Source organism: Euprymna scolopes, chromosome 3 (assembly GCF_053919585.1).
Source record: "Euprymna scolopes isolate OS-2025 chromosome 3, ASM5391958v1, whole genome shotgun sequence".
Lineage (NCBI taxonomy): Eukaryota > Metazoa > Mollusca > Cephalopoda > Sepiida > Sepiolidae > Euprymna > Euprymna scolopes.
In genome coordinates, this window is record NC_136484.1 from 109917556 (window position 1) to 109934403 (window position 16848).

General features: G+C 31.6%; 1 protein-coding gene across 3 annotated transcripts in view; it reads right to left on the minus strand.

Annotated features, from left to right (window-relative positions):
- The window catches only part of LOC145258105 (transmembrane protein 185B-like), a 60571-nt gene that overhangs the window by 5399 nt on the left and 38324 nt on the right, over positions 1 to 16848 (minus strand). For 2 of the 3 annotated variants that reach the window (XM_080115858.1, XM_080115865.1), the window contains 3 exons: positions 5569 to 5652; positions 2516 to 2692; positions 530 to 653 (listed from right to left, as the gene is read on the minus strand). In XM_080115858.1, the coding sequence (XP_079971984.1) occupies positions 530 to 653; positions 2516 to 2692; positions 5569 to 5652 (385 nt within the window). Of the gene's footprint in view, positions 1 to 529; positions 654 to 2515; positions 2693 to 5568; positions 5653 to 14514; positions 14560 to 16848 lie in introns of all 3 variants that reach the window. The other variant, XM_080115849.1, reaches the window with a different exon arrangement.

Below are 16848 nucleotides of genomic sequence, written 5' to 3' on the forward strand. Positions count from 1 at the left end.
TTAGCTTTTTTTTATCCATTTTTGTGCAAATTGTTTACTTTAGAATTATATTTTGGTTAAATTGAAATGAAAGCATGCAATGAAAATTGATAAAAAACAATAATAAAGAAAAAAAAGTTAAAAGTAAAGTAAACTAAATAGGAAAAAGAAAGCAACAATGAAAACAGAAAATAAAAAGGAAAGAAACAGAGAAAGGGAAGGGAGAGGTGAAAGAAAAGGAAAAGAAAAATGTGAAAGTTAGTAAAGATAAAAAGAAAAGTGAAAGGGAAGCAAAAAAGGAAAGCAAAAACAAAAGGAAAAAAGGAAAATGGAAAAAAAGAAAAACGAGAAAGGGAAAAGAAAAAGGAAAAAGAAACAAAGGAAAAAGGAAAAGGGAAACAAAGGAAAAAGGAAACAAAGGAAAAAGGAAACAAAGGAAAAAAAGAAATAAAGGAAAAAAAGAAATAAAGGAAAAAAAGAAATAAAGGAAAAAGAAACAAAGGAAAAAAGGAAGGAAAGGATAAAGAAAGCTGATGTTTGAACTACTTACAATGGTTTCCTCCTTTACAACCAAATGCCATGCAAATGAGGGTGAGAAGAGAGATCATCAAAGGCACCGTGATCGCTGCGTACTTGAGGTGGTTGTCACCATCAAGACGATTTGCAAGTAAGATCTGACAAAAAAAATTCACATATTTATTTTCAATCTTCATATTTATTTTAGAAATGACTGAAAATACAATTACAGTGTGTGCGCATGTGTGTGTGTATATACACACATTATATATATATATATATATATATATATATATATATATGAGTGATTGTATATGCAAGGATAACCTTAGATATACAATGGTTACTTTTTCTGATTATGGCCAAATGTAATTTTATGTTGTGCAGATTGAAAGAGTCACAAGCGTCATTCTGATTATGAAAAAATAAGTATCTTTCTTTTTAAAAAAAAAAGGTTTTTTAAATAGTGAAGGTGCTGGATGCCACTTTGAAGATAACTTGTATTATTCATGAATATCATTTAGGACCGATGAGTAATATTTGTTTACATGGGTTAATGTTATTGCAAGGAACACTTGACAGACTTTTGCTAAGGATTTTGGGGAAAAAACACTCTTGTAAGATAAAACTAGATAAGTCATACAACAGAAATTTTTTTTATATACTAAAGCTAAATTTCTCGCTCATTTTAATCACATAAAATTATATGCTAAATTATTGCTTAGTTTCGGGATTGATTTACGTTTTAAAAAGAACTATTTTTAATTGTCCTAATAAGCCTTAACTTGCAAATAATTCCGCAAGAGACTCATTTCTTATTAAAGTTCTATCATTCTCATTATCTCACTGCATGTTGTTTGAACTCCCTCCCCTTCACCCTGCTCTTACATGAATATTAATAAACACAGAGACACTATATCAAATAATGTGTCTCTCTCCGTATTTATTAACAGTAAAAAATATACAGCACAATAACACTAGCACACTGATTCTCATTAGATCACTGAGGTTAAGCAACGTTGAGCCTGACCAGTACCAGATGGGTACCATTTGGGAATACCAGGCGCTGTATGTAGGAGGACATCAATACTTCCGGCAGCTCCTGCATCTCACCTATCTTGACCCTATTCATGCCACTGGATTAGACTGGTTGGAACGAGAGAGTGAGACCAACTGTGTAAACCAGCTTTACTTTAAGCAAACTCATAGGATGATAGGATCATCAGGTGGTGTTTGTCGTTCTGACAGATAAACATGCATTAACAGTCAAATACAGAAAAATAACTATAAGAGTGGATCGCAATAGTCTATTATAAACCAAAGGATATATCACCACAAATAGTAATAGTATTTACAGCTGAAGAAAAGAAAGAGAAAGAAAGGGAGATATACAACAAATAGAAATAAACTAATTTTGTATTCATTTATTTATTTATCTAATTTAGCTGACTTTGTAAAATCACTTCTCCCTGTTCAAACATCTAACCAGAATTCTATGGGTGACACAAGGAAGAGAGTGTGTGGTTTATTAAGTTAGAAATTATTCTTTATGCCCTCTCCAAAAGAGAAAAGCTAGTGGTTGGTACCAGAATGAATAACAAAATTGTATTTTAAAAAAGTGTATCATCTTTCTTTTTAAACCTCACCCTTTTGCAACTGGTTCAATATAAGGTGAGGGAAAGGGAGAGGTGAGGGAAGAAAACTAATTGACTGTTTGATCTAGTTCCAGTAAGAATTAAAAAACCTCACACCTCTACCCTCTACTACATTAATTAGGTCAGTCTCACTGAATAGGATGTAAGATTTGTATATCTTGGGTAAGGTCTGAAAAGCTAGATATAAATAAAATTACAACTTCCCTTTATATAATAGATCAAATGAAATTCATAGAACATATGTGCACTAAATAAAATTTAAACTTAATTTTTTTTTTTAATAAACCTTGGAATTTCCACAAGTCCTACTAATTTATTATCTTTATATATAATGCAGAACATTATAAAACAAAAAGGAACTTTACCTCAAAAATTAACAATGGTATCACAAGAAATGAATAACCAATGGCTGAAGAGAGATTTCCTCGTCGTTGCTCTGGGATCAAATCAGGAGATTTCATAAGAATAATCGTGAGAATTATCCGGTAGAGGACACCTATCATTGCCACACACATTACAATCCATATTGGAATGAACACAATCTGAAAAATAAGAAAACCAGTCAAACATGCAGATGTGCTTACAGTTATATCTCATAGGATTAGCAAATCTTTTGACGGAGGCTACCTTTCTAGGGCAATTGCTCTTGACATATCAAAGGCCTTTGATAGAGTATGGCATAAAGGTTTACTTCACAAGATCTCCAGCTACGGTATAGCTGGAAATGTCTTCTCAATTATTAAATCATTTCTCTCTGATAGGTTCATAAGAGTAGTGGTTAATGGGCAGAAATCAGAAGCTCTTAGTATTAATGCTGGAGTCCCTCAGGGGTCCATCCTGGGCCCAACTCTCTTCCTGATCTATATTAATGATTTTCCAAATCACATCCTTACATCATTCGTAGACATCTATGCTGATGACACTACTATCTATGGTAGCACATCTAAGACCGTAAACGACCAAGTGGTACAATGGAGATAGAGATGGCTTGTTACTTTTAATGCATCTAAAACCAAGCTTTTATCTTTACATCATCAATGCTCTGATCCCCATCTGGCATCAACTGAAATGAATGGCTCTCATCTTGGAGAGGCCTCATGTTTTGACAAGCTTCTGGGTTTGACCTTTACTCCTGATCTTAAATGGAACACATACATTAAAAAATGGATCCTTCTATCGGGCCAGTAGATATCTCACTGCTGATGCAATTCTCTATCTATATAAGAGCCAGGTATGTCCAAGGATGGAGTGCTGTTGCCACATCTGGCTAGGAGCTGCTAGAAAGGACTTATCCTGTCTTGATAGAGTTCAAAATAGACTTCATAGCCTTGTGGGGGATGTCCTTTTCTTTCCCCTGCAACCTCTTTCTTACAGAAGAGATGTTGCGAGTTTGTCTCTGCTTTATCGTTATTTTCATGGCAGGTGCTCGGCTGAGCTCCATTCTATGGTCCCCCCTCGCTAAACTTTCACAAGAAACACCCGTCTAGTAGAAAACACTATCACTAGTTTCTCCTATTCTTTATCTGTGCCTAAACCTAAGCGTAGATTCCATGAGCAAAGCTTCTTTCGTAGAACTGCACATCTATGGAATTGTCTTCCGTTTTTCTGCTTGCCAGCAGACTACAATATGGTTGTCTTCAAGTCTAACGTAAACAAGTTTTTGATGAGCCGTTCCATATAAGTTAACAAATTTACCAAATCTCCATTACTAACGGTTACTATATTGTCCAATTTCTACTGTACACTCTTTAACCCTTATCCTCGAGTGGCCTCTTGGCCTTGATAAGTAGTGATGCCTATATAAAAAAAAAACAAAAAAACATTGACAATCATCCTCACTAGTTTGCCATTGTTCATTAATACATTTATTCATGTCTTATAATTTCTGCAAATTATCACTTCAAAGAAAATTTGCCTATCTTCTTCCCATTTACCAATTTAATAATGAGCAAGAAAAAAAAAACATAAGCATTTTTCTTTTGAGAAATCATTGGGTTGGTTGGAGCAATAGACAACCATTTTTATACTATCCTTCCCTGATGAGTTGGTGAGGGTCTATTGAAGTGGTCCGATGGAGTGGAGGATTTGATCAAGCATGCCAACCAGCTGCATGTCAACAGAAACACAAAAACTAATGACTGACTAGAATGTTCACCAACATGAACCCAACAGCAATGGTGATACGACCCAACATGGACTTTAACAGTAACACCAATACAACTGAACACCAACAATAACGTCAATAGTTATGAATGTTGACACGATCCAAGAGTAACTTGTAAAATCACTCTTGAATGACTCCAGTGTCATTTTTATATAGTTCTAGGAAGAGTGCATTCTGGTATTTCAAGGGGCGTCGGGTGAAATCACATACACACTGTTCTCAAACACTTTTGCCCATGCCCTTCATGTAATGAGTACCTATAAAGGGAGATAATAAAAATCTAGGTTCAACTGGACTTTGCAACTTTCTGTGATTGACACTATTGGTTAGGGACGGGGAGGAATTCTCATGTGTTCCTGTGGTCAGGAAGTTGCAACTGGTAGAGGGTTAACCCAACACCTGTTATGGAATCAATCAAACAGTTTGAAGAACCATGTGGGCAACTCTATGGCTGACTGGGATAGCTTCCGTACATTTATATCTGATCTACCTCTGCATTCCATGTTTAAAAAGGATGTGTCCTCTATAGTATCAGACTTGCCCGAATGGTTAATAGTAGGCATAGACCGATTCATACCATCCAAAAAATTCAAACAAAAACCTAACAGCCAGTCATGATTCTCCCCTGAATGTGCTGCTGCCATCGTGCACAGAAATCACTTTTTCCATAGCTACCAATGTAATAGATGTACTGAGACTAAAGCTGCTTTCAGGACTGCCAGCAACCACCGTAAAACAGTAATAAAAAATGCAAGAGAGTTATATGCTCAGTCCATTAAATCCAAAGTAGCTGAGGTGACTGAAAAAGGAATTACCTAAATACATCTTTCAGTCACAAATTATAAATATATCTTTCATAGCACTAGGTCACAGAATATGACTAGCAAATCTAATTCAAGTCAAAGATGAACTACTTGTGGGTCTGATTGTGCTGCTAGGTCAGCTTTGATTGTCACCTCTCTGGTCTTCAACTGCCCACCAGATAGAGAAAGGGAGATAAAGACCTTGTAGATGAGCCATCCTGCCGAGCATATATAGTCAGTTACTTCTAACTAACACTATACTAATAAAACGAAAAATTGACATTGGTTTATTTTCAATCCAAACACAGTCTCCTAATATTAAGACCAATCAAGAATATAAGAAATACAATTGTTTCTTATGTACAGTTTAAGAGAAATTATCTTGATTGGTCTTGAAAAAAGAAAAAAAAAAAAGAAAAGGATGAAAAGTAAAGATATTTTTTTTACTTACCACCCAGTTCCAAAGAATGATTTTATCCAACTTTAACGCCAGAAAGATGAACTGCAGAATGTTGACTGCACAAAAGAGTTCCATCTGAATGTTAATAACATATTTAAATAAATATGGTACTGTATACGATGTGAAAAAATATATATCTATGCTAGACGGATGTTGTTAGTCTGCTTGAAGCATTGATTGCAATATGTAAGTTGAATTTTTAAGGCGATACCAATGGAGTTTGGTTGAAAATACAGATTTACATCTTATTGTAAATTAAATACTCTATTTTTATGCAAAACTTTTCTTTCTACAACACATTTCTATTGGATAATCCACATATTTTGCGATATATTTGACCAATGGCTGCATTTGTCAATCTTGAATGTAAGAATTACACAATAACTAATACATTTTTTCATTTCTTCATCCAAACAGTTTAATGTAACTTAACCAAATTCCCTTAAACAATAAATTTCCTTGACAAGAAATCTATATCAAATTAAGTCATTATTATTTTAGATCCTAAATTGCAAATCCATTTCATACATAAATTTGTTTATTTAATTATTTAAATAGAGTATTACTAAATAAAATAATTATTTCATTAAAATAGCCTTATTTTTGTTTGTTATTCCCGATTACAGGAATATTAATAAACAATCGTTGGCTTCTTTATTAAAGGGTAAATCTATAACATAGGATCACAATTAAAACACATATACATATAATATATATATATTCAGTTATTGTATATTAAGGTATTAAATAACTGTAATCAATTTATTAGAATATCTGAACCTACAGGAACAGAACATTGAAAAAAATTCTACAATTATCTTCCTGGCATTAATTGTAAACCTAAAATCGGTAAAATTAAAGAAGATTATAAATTTAATTAAGAAAGTAGTAAAAATAAAATAATTTATTAACGCTGCAATATTTATGTTACAAATGTTTTATTTTGCAACATTTGGACTTGGTCTTACTATGATCTTTAAAAACAGTAGCTTCAAAGTCAAAGAAATAGAAGCACGTAACAAAGGCGTATACTGTGAATACTGTGGGGGGGGGGGACTTGCCTGGTTACTAAATTTTTCTTACAACCCGGTATATTCTCATTGTTAGAGCCTTCCAATAAATTAGAAGTATATATTATACACAATGCTTCAAGCAAACTACATATATTTTACAATATATCAAGACCAAATTTGACACTTATGAGAAATTCTAAATATAAACTTGAATGACCCCTTACCATATAAGTATCAAATTCAGCACAAGTTAGAAAGTATATAAAAGAATGCATTATCAAAGAAATCCCTAGATATCCCTTTGCATAAAATACATTTGAACTTTTATGTTTAAGATCCATTATTTCTGTTTTTTTAAGAAATAAAACATGTTTATAAATAACTTGTGTAATATTTACTTGAAACATATGTAAACAACTTTAGTGCCATTGTGTATATTTTAAACATGTAATTATCTATCTTAAAACTGAAATAAATATAGCAATGCAGAACACATTTTTTTATTAATGTCATAAGCCAGTGCTGTTGTTCAAGTCATCAGTGAAAGAAATGTCTCCATTTTAACAATCTTCCTAGCTGGAATAAGTTTTTTCTGAAAGAAACTCAACTGAAATTGTTAAAAATATATAATGCAAGGATTTAAAAGAAAAATCAGTTAGTCAAAATTAAACATTGATTTGTCAGATTCAAAGCTATCAATGACAAATGACAAAGAAATAGACCAGCTTCACTTTATTATATAGAAGATGTGCTGTCAATTTTTATTTTTTTAGAAATTAAATATCCACAAAAATTCAGTGATGTTCTTTGTGGAAGAAATATACACAACTTGATCAGATATTTGTTGTACTTTGTAGGTAAACTGTTTTCTTGAAAACATAAGAAAATAAAACTGACATATTCCATAAACAGTATCATTGACTAAAAATCTGAAAGGAATAAAATAAGGAAATAAATTTATATTAATGGAGGAGGGGGTAAGTACAAAAAAAAATGTATTTAACAACTCTAACTATTAACTTGTAGCTATTAAATATTTTTTTTCACATCAATTCTTTAGCCAGTTGGCCTAGACAGAAGTGATGGTACTACACAATGATACTACTTTTCGAGACAAAAAGGAACATATAGGATTTTCGAGACAAAAAGGAACATATAGGATGCCACTTGTTCGAACCTTTTGTTGTCATTGTAGGATCTGTTAAATATACAACAGTCCCTGCCAAGATGTATAACCGAAAATTGAAATCTTAAAAGTAAAGGAAACTTTTATAAGCACCATTTATAAAATTAAAAATTTTAAATAAACAGAAACTGTTTTAAACAACCATTTGAAGGTGAAAGCATTTTATAAAATGAGGAAGAAAAAAAAACAATCCAATTTTTTTTTTTTGCCCTTAATTCTTCCGACATCTGTTTTTTTCTCTTTTTGTAATTGAATTTCAGATCTTTGAAAATCCATCATCAGAGACCGAAGAGACAGTTTTGTTGTTCTTTAAGAAATCGTTTTTAAAAGAGTTTATCTGTTTATATTATATTTTTAATTTGAAATCTTAATATTGTCATCTATTTTATTTACCTTGACACATATCCAACAGTTGTTTTCTCTATAAAAATGCATTATGATGGACTTAAAAACACAACTCCTTATTTGTTTATTTTTTAATACCACAGTCAAAACAGATAAACAAATACATTTTTGCCTCGTTCTATTCTTCTCATCTTGTATATTACATAAGGACTCTCCCCCCCCCTCCCCAGGAAAAAAAATCCATTTAATCTTTATATGCATAAAATTATTCACACATAGCTGCATTTCTCATGCCAATGTAACTTTGATAATTGCATATTGAATTATTTTTATTTACTACTAATCTAAATATGTATTGAAATAATATATGCAATTGTGTAAAATAGATTTTATTTTTAAAAACTATCATGGAATTAAATCCACCATAATGCCTTTCAGTTTCTTTGTAGATAAGTCAGCTATTTTAATCTTTTGTTAATAACTGAAAAACGAAATTATTCTGGTCCTTTCAATGTTGAAAGGAATTTGGAAGCATTTAAATTGTTGAAAACAGTCATTTCTGGCTTTAAAATTTTTAGCAAATCCTTATACATTAAAAGACTGAAGATTTTTGGGGATATTTACATTCAATAATTTGATAAATAAATTATAGTTGTATAACAATTTGGTTTAGTTAATAATTTAATGACCAAACAATACTATAATTAAATTCAACTTTGAAAATACCCCCCCCCAAAAAAAAAAGCACTATAGTTTTAAATGGCAAAAGAAAACTGAAAGAAGATTCCCAAGCAATGCAGGATAAGAACCACTGGTAAATTAATGATATTTTAAAAATTAAAATAAGAAATTTGCATAAATTTGGGGGAAAAAAAAAAAATTGCATTGAAGATAACTTCTCACTTGTGACCATTTTTGTTACAGACAAATTATGATAAAGAAAATATAAGGAGATGGAGAAAAAAAAACACATTGCAAAAACAAGCAAGGAGATTAATGATGAAAACTAAATGCAACTACCAAAATATTTAATTTTAATAAAGATAAATTCATTCAATGTTTGAAAAGATACTAGAATGATTAAAAATTGATCTCAATACACTAGTTATTTTAATAAAAAGAAAACATAACTTGCATTTTTTTAATCACTGTTCTCAGCTTGGATGTTGTCCTCACAATGTTTCAGCTGATCTAACCTCTGACCGTCTTCAGGTGCATCTTGTCAAACTCAAGAAATATGTACAAAACTCTTTAACTTAAAAAGGTGCCTTGTTCTCATTCCATCAACCATGACAGTAAATGTCTTAAGACACAATTGTATTCTTAGCTTTTTTTTTTTTTTTTTTACACAGTGATCACCACTTATCAAGGCCCGGAAGCCACTCAGGGATCAGGGTTATTGCAAGTACATTACATTAGTGTGGAGATTTGATGAAGTGTTTACTTAAGGGGGTGGTTCATTAGGAATTTGATAACATTGGACTTGAAGACATCCAAGTTGTAGTCCGGAGAGAAGCAGGCCAACGGAACAGAGTTCCACAGGCTTCGCCCATACTGAGGACTCCTGGATCAATGGATAAAAGTGCTAAGTGATAATCTACAATATAAATCTCACCTGTGTTTAAATGTATGTATGCCTAAAACTTTCGACAGAGGTGACAGATTTTCACAAGATCGGTATCATTTTGAAGCTCGACCCTTCAGACGACAAATATTGAAAAATTGGCTAAAAACATTAATTCCTTCACCCCTAACTGGGCACTTTTCTACAGAGAAAGGTCACTTTTTTTTGCCAATATTTTCAAAAGTCATCCCCTCTTTTCGATTGACTAGCTTTAATTTAAACCTCTGTCACTTCCAGTTTGGCGATGGGTGCAACAGCAAAGACATCACGTTTTTTTCTTTTTTTTTCACGTTCTTTTCCTCCTTCGCGGTACAGGTTCGAACCTGCCTGCCTACTACTTTTTTTTTTTTTTTTTTTCTCAACACATACCTCCCGGCAACGCCAGGCACCCAGACTAGTCAGTTCTAAATGACAGTCTTCTGAAGGTTGAAAGTTCAATCCTATGTATAGGCAATACTAAGAATAAAACTACAAATTGCTTGAAAAGATTTAAATGTTACATCAGCTAAAACATCGAAAATAACATCCAAGATAACAGTAGTAAAAATAATTCAAATTATTAAATACTCATCTAAAAAAATGCCAAAACATAAAATGCATAACTGTTTTTAAAAAATCTGAAAGAAAGTGGAGAAAATGAAATGACCGAAAAAGAGACAAATTTAAGTAAAAACAGATTCACAATCACACACTCATTGGGAAGGTTCTGGAATTAAACTATTTCTAAAATAATAAATGAAAAAAAAAAAAAAATAAAACTAGAAACAAACAAATGCCAGGTAAAAACAAGCCACTCGATTTCTCCTTTTTGCTCGTTATCTATATAATAAGTGTGCTTGTTCCTCCCTTAGTTCGCTAGTATGACCATTACACTGCATGGAAACAAAATAGAATTTATTATGTTGTGCTATATATATATATATATATATATATATATTATGGTGGAAATGACGATTCAATAAATGTTACTATTAACCACATAAATTATTTGAAAGTTATGCAATAGTTTCAAAAGAATTCAAACAACTAATGTTTGACAACTTAAAATATATTTTATATTAAAAATTAAACTTCTTTTAATGCAAATAAATGACAAATGAATAGATAAACCTAAAACTTTTTTTTTTCTTTTACTAATTTCTCAAATGTATTTCCTTTGAAATAATTTATGTTGCCAATAGTAAAGTTTAACAGCAGTTATACAATAGTTATAAACTCTGATTGGCTGGTTCAAATTGTTGGGGCTATTGAATAACTTATTAATGTACAGGAAGTATCAGGATTGGGCTGTCAGAAAATATAAGGTCCGGTTCAGACTCCTAGGATTCCAAATGTTCAGACTAACTCCGATATTAAGACTGCTTAGAGGTTAAAAATCTGATTAACTTCTGGCATCCTTGTGGGTCTGATTCCAACTCTGCTACCCTGGTAAGTATTTCCTGTGCAAACAAATATATAAGATGGTTTTGTTGGAGGTGTTATATATCCTTTTGTCAATAGGTTGAACGTCCTTGGAAACATTTAATGACAGCAGATGGTTGTCTGTTAAAGTCAGAAGGTTAGGTTTGAGAAGTACTAGAACTCACAATTGTTGTGGGGTCATTGACAAAGTCAGAAATGACTTTGTAATTAAGAGAAACCGACTAGGATGCAGACTGAATAAAATGTATACAATGATGTCATGTTTCACTAATATACAGGACGTATCAGGGTTGTGCAGTCGTAAAGTATAAAAGGTCCGACTCGGGCTCCGAGGATTTCGAAAATTCTAACTCAGACTCCTTATTTTAAACTCTTCCAATGATCAGACTGAAGTCACCGTCTTTATTCCCCCCCCCACCATGTCAAAATATGATATAAAATATAAATCAAAGAACAAGCTGTCAATACGAAAATCATCTGAGTCGTTTGATTAATTTGAATCAACAACAATAGTTTGGTTGATCCAACAAGCAGCCGCCTTCATTTCTTTTACTTTTTTTCAGCATTAATTTCTTCAGGGTCCAACTTCAAGAGTTCTTCAACCCTACAGCATGAAGATATGCCAACAAGACAATCATCAACACAGATATGAAACACGAGTAAGTAGTTCGTATTTACTTGCCTTCCTATGAGGGAAGAGGCAGACAGTTTTTAATGTGTGAAATTTCAGCTCCCCAAAGGGGCACTCTGGATGGACACAAAAATTACAATTGCCTCAGTTTACAAAGATCCTTCATCTTTTGAATAAAACAGAAACAATAAGTGTAATATCAGGACAGAAGATACAACTTACTCCTAGTCGCAAGTTCATATGCTTGTAATTCATGAACAACATTGCTCTATTCTTTGATTCTACTGTTGCTTTTACAGATTTTTCTTCCAAACATTTAGTTATTAACTTTCTCAGCTAAAACGTTTGTTATTAAATTGGAAAAAAATCAGCTGTCATCTGTTTTTTTTGTGTGTGTGTCTATATATATATATATATATATATATATATATACACACACACACACACACACACACAAAAAAAAAAAAAAAAGCGGTATTAATACTATTACTGCATTGAATTTGGATGCATTACTCCCATTTGATGTAGTGTGTTGGCAGCATTACGGTCATGCTAACTAAAAGGATGCAAGCACAATTTTTATATAGAAGATAGAGAGCAACCATGGAATTTCCACAGGCTCCTGTTTGTCTATATAATTCTTCAAGTTATAACTCACCCCAGAAGTCTCAACATATTATAAGCATAATAATGTGTATACTATAATATATCAGAAAGGGGGGGGGTATTATCAAAAATAATTTTTTAAATATAAAAAAAAAAAAAAAAGAAAAAAAAAAAGGTGCTTGTGCAGTATAATAGAATTACAAACAAATGCATTTCAGGTAAAAACACTGTTACATACTAAAGTGTCATGTTGAAATTAGTATAAATTCCATCTGATGGGGGTCTCTTGAGGGCTATCAATCCAGAATTATGTAGAGACATATGAGCTGTTATAACTTCAAGGATCATATCAACTACGTCATATTTTCATTTTTATTTCATAGTATTGAGCACTTTAAAAAGATAAAATTTTAAATACCATCTCATTTTAAAAAGAAATTTTAAAAAATAGTAACTTTCATATTCAGCATGAATTTTACATAGAAACTAAATGCACCGTTTATATATATATATATATATATATATATATATATATATATATAAGATGAATGGAAAAAAGCAGATGGACCAAATACAATCATTAATTCCTATTTAGTTTCATTAAATTTAAAAACCTAATTTGAACTACCCCTTCCCTTTTTTATTCCCTCCCCACTCCCTCTTCTATATCTCTCCTAATCACGGCATAATAATGTTGATACACTGGTTCTCGTTAAATCATCAAAGTAACATTCAGCCTGTTAAGAAGCAGTTGGGTGACCATTAGGGAATACCAAGTGCTGCATGTAGACAGACGCAGATTTCTCCCTGCAAGAACTGCAAAAACATAACATTATCTTCCTTAATCTAAACATACATGTGACTGGGGACCACTTGTGAATTTGATATTCCCTAGACACTTCCATTTAAGCTGGTTCAACCCGGGTAGGGAGAATACCGATGGATGGATTGATATCTCTCTCTCCCCTTTCCCCCCTTCCTTTATCTCTTGTCTATATCATTCTGGGTGGTAGGGGAGAGAACATCAATCATTTCTGAGAAAGACTTTGGATGATAAAGATACAATATTAATAATCTCACCATTTAGTCAATTTGATTGAACCGCACTTGTTGCACTTATTTTCTTCTTGCCGTTATGTTCATATACATTTTTTTTTGTAATTTTAATCTATTTGAGCACATTTTTATCCCAACTTGCATGCTTATCCATATTGATTGCTACTCTTTTTTTTTTTTTTTTTTTTTTGCCATCCTGCAACAAATCGTTTATTTTTTCTTTCATTTTCTAAGAGGATATATTGTAGAAGAAAGTCTCAAGCACAACAAAGTCAACCAACCTTCATATTCTTGCCATATTATGTGAACTCAGCAACAAGGAGTTCCTAAAAATACCTTCAAAATGTCATTTGCTATTATGCATGATAAACGGGTAAAAAAAAAAAAAACAACAAATATATATATATATATATATATATATATATATATATATATATATATATATATATATATAATATTATGTGCTTTATTTCTATGAACACAAACAATAAACAAGTTTGTTAACTTGTAAGAAACCAATAGTTCCATTGGTCATTTCTGAGGAGGAAATGGAGAGAGAACTAATGAATATTTATCTATGCAGTGAGGACTTAATTACTTTATCTACCTGAATAGATAAACCACCTGCTTTTATTACATCATTATGCAGAAATATCTCCATCTGACTACACTTGTAACGTTTTGGTCTATCATTTTTTCTATTCATCTACACAGTTTTTTCTTTGTATACGCACATAACACACAAATATATAATTAATTATGAATCAGCTTAGGCAATGGTAAAGAGGATGTATATACGCACACACATAAGTCTTAAAAAGAATAGGAAAGCAATCCAACGAAAAGAGATTTCATAATTAATCTAATTGATCGTGCATGTCTGATAATATTAGAATGATAATCATCTTCAGGCGACTCAAGAAGGAACAACATATGTAAGTTGAACTAAGCTGGGAAGGATTTATTGGAGTTTTGTTGTTTTTTAAAGGTTGAACATAAAGAATGTCTACGGATTTATAACAATACAAGGCAATGGGTGCAGGCAGAGTCATACCTGCAAGATGCCTGGGCTTTGAAACAGTCTGTATTGTACTGCAAACTGAAGTAAAAGGAAACAGGGAAAAGAAAAAACAACTCAAAATTCAAGTCACACAAAAAAGCTTATTCAAAAAAATGATTATAAAAAATGAAATAAAAAAAAATTGAATAAAAAAAAAAAAAAAGAATGAGTAAAGCGATTGCTACTATTATTTATTTTTTTTTTTTTATGAATAATGCAAACAACTTTTATTGGATTATTTTGAAGAGTGGGATAGTGTTCTCTTAGATAATTTTGAAAAACAAAAGTGCAATTCTTGCTTTGGAGAAATGGGATATTTTTCAGTTCTTCCAGAAGAAAAACTAGAGTTTTTATGCTTGTTTCATGTAAATAGCGTTCAGTCTTAACTTTTAGTGGATTGTGAAAAATTGGTAAAAGATAGATTTTTTTTTTTTTTTTTTTTTTTATACACTACAGTTTTTCCTGAAAAATCAGTTTTCAAACTTTATGGTCGTATGACTTTGTGCAAAGCTTTTTTTTCTAGGGATCACTGGTACTTGTAAACAACCACCAACCCTAACGTTGATGAATTTGAAGCTAAAATAATGAAGTAAATTATAACAATTTACTTTTTTTTTTTTTTTTTCATTTAAAAATATGGATCCCATGAACTGATTAAGAAAAATCCGAAGAATGACTGTCCAGTGTACAAAGACAAAACCATCAGTCCTTTCCAATTTTTTGCAAAAATTGCAAAGGATAGTATTGTAAATATCGTTAGCATAAAACATTTGGAATTCGTATTATTTGGATTCTTTGGACTACTGTTTCTATCTTGAGTTTTATTTTCACATTTTAGTCAATGTAACCTTCAATTATCTTCAGGTGTATCTTGTCGAACTCCAGAATCTTTCTGTTGATCTTATAGATTTGCATAGAATTTCAAACAGAATCGTTTATTTAATAAAGTGGGGTAGCATGCTCTTGTTCTATCGCTCATGACTGAGTAGAAGTCCTAAGTAATTCGCAATTATTTTTTGAGTATCGCCCTCACCGATGATTGAACCTTCAACCTCCAAAAGAGTGTAACTTACAACTTAAAATTTTACCAAGTACTCTATCCACTATGCTATGGGTCCTTGCAAGTTCAACAGAAAGATTTCCAGAGTTCAACAAGATACACCTAAAGGTCAGAGGTTACATCGACCAAAATGTTGTGAAAATAACAGTTGAGATGAGCAGAGTAGTCCGAAGAATCCAAATAATAGGAATAATCAATCCTCGTCTAAAAAAAAACTCCAGAAACGTTTTTGAAAGTTGTCCGAAAAGAAAAAGGTATGGCTTGAAATTATAATATAAAGTAATTCAAAAAGAGCACATTTGTTATACATTATTTCTTGGTTATATTATTTCAGGAAAGTTGTGTGAACATGTGTCTTGTTGGATAAATTTTAAAAATTCAGAGAGTATAGGAGAATTCATATTATGTATAACTTTACCCTCATGGGCAGACAATGTCCAACATTGTTATGAGGGTAATCTAGCTTGCATCCTTGCACTGAAATAACATTTTAATTAGGAAGATAAATATAGAAATATTTTACGTAATATCTTTATTAAAACACTATCTTTTTTATTTTAAAACCAACAGACCATTTTTGTGGAAATATGTTTGTTTTTTGGATGTGAACAGCAGCTGGTGTGTAAGTGAATAGCAAAGAAATGTCTCCATTTTATTAATATTCTGTGTTGAATTAAGTTTTGTTTAAAAAAAAAAATTTTTTTAAAAAAAGGGGACAAAATCTTAATACAGTAAAGTGTTGCAAATAATATGATCAAAGGTAAAAAGATAAATATTGGCTAGTCAGAATAAAATATCAGTTTGTCAGGTTTAGGTTTTATTTGAAAAATCAGACCAACCTAATTTTGTAGATGAGATGACTAATACCTTAGGGTATGTGTTAATCTATATTTCCTTCATCTTGCTTTGGATTAAATATTAGAGTAGAATAGACATCAAATCTTAAACATTGCTTATGCTACTAGTTTATGAGAAAGAAAACTCAAAAATAACACCAGTCTTTCTCTGTTCATTGCAACATTGTTTCCAATCATTCTGGATTTCTCATCTCTCTCTCTCTCTCTCTATATATATATATATACACACACACACACACACACAAGCAGTTATAGATTGTACAATGTTTGCTTCATTATAAACCCATTGTGCTAAGAGCATCCATTGTTTAAAGACTAAAAAAAAATAAAAAGAAAAGGAGTGGTTAATGTTGTAGTGGTGTAAGTTTCGAATTCTTCATAAAGATTGTAACCTGTTAATGCTGTTAATAA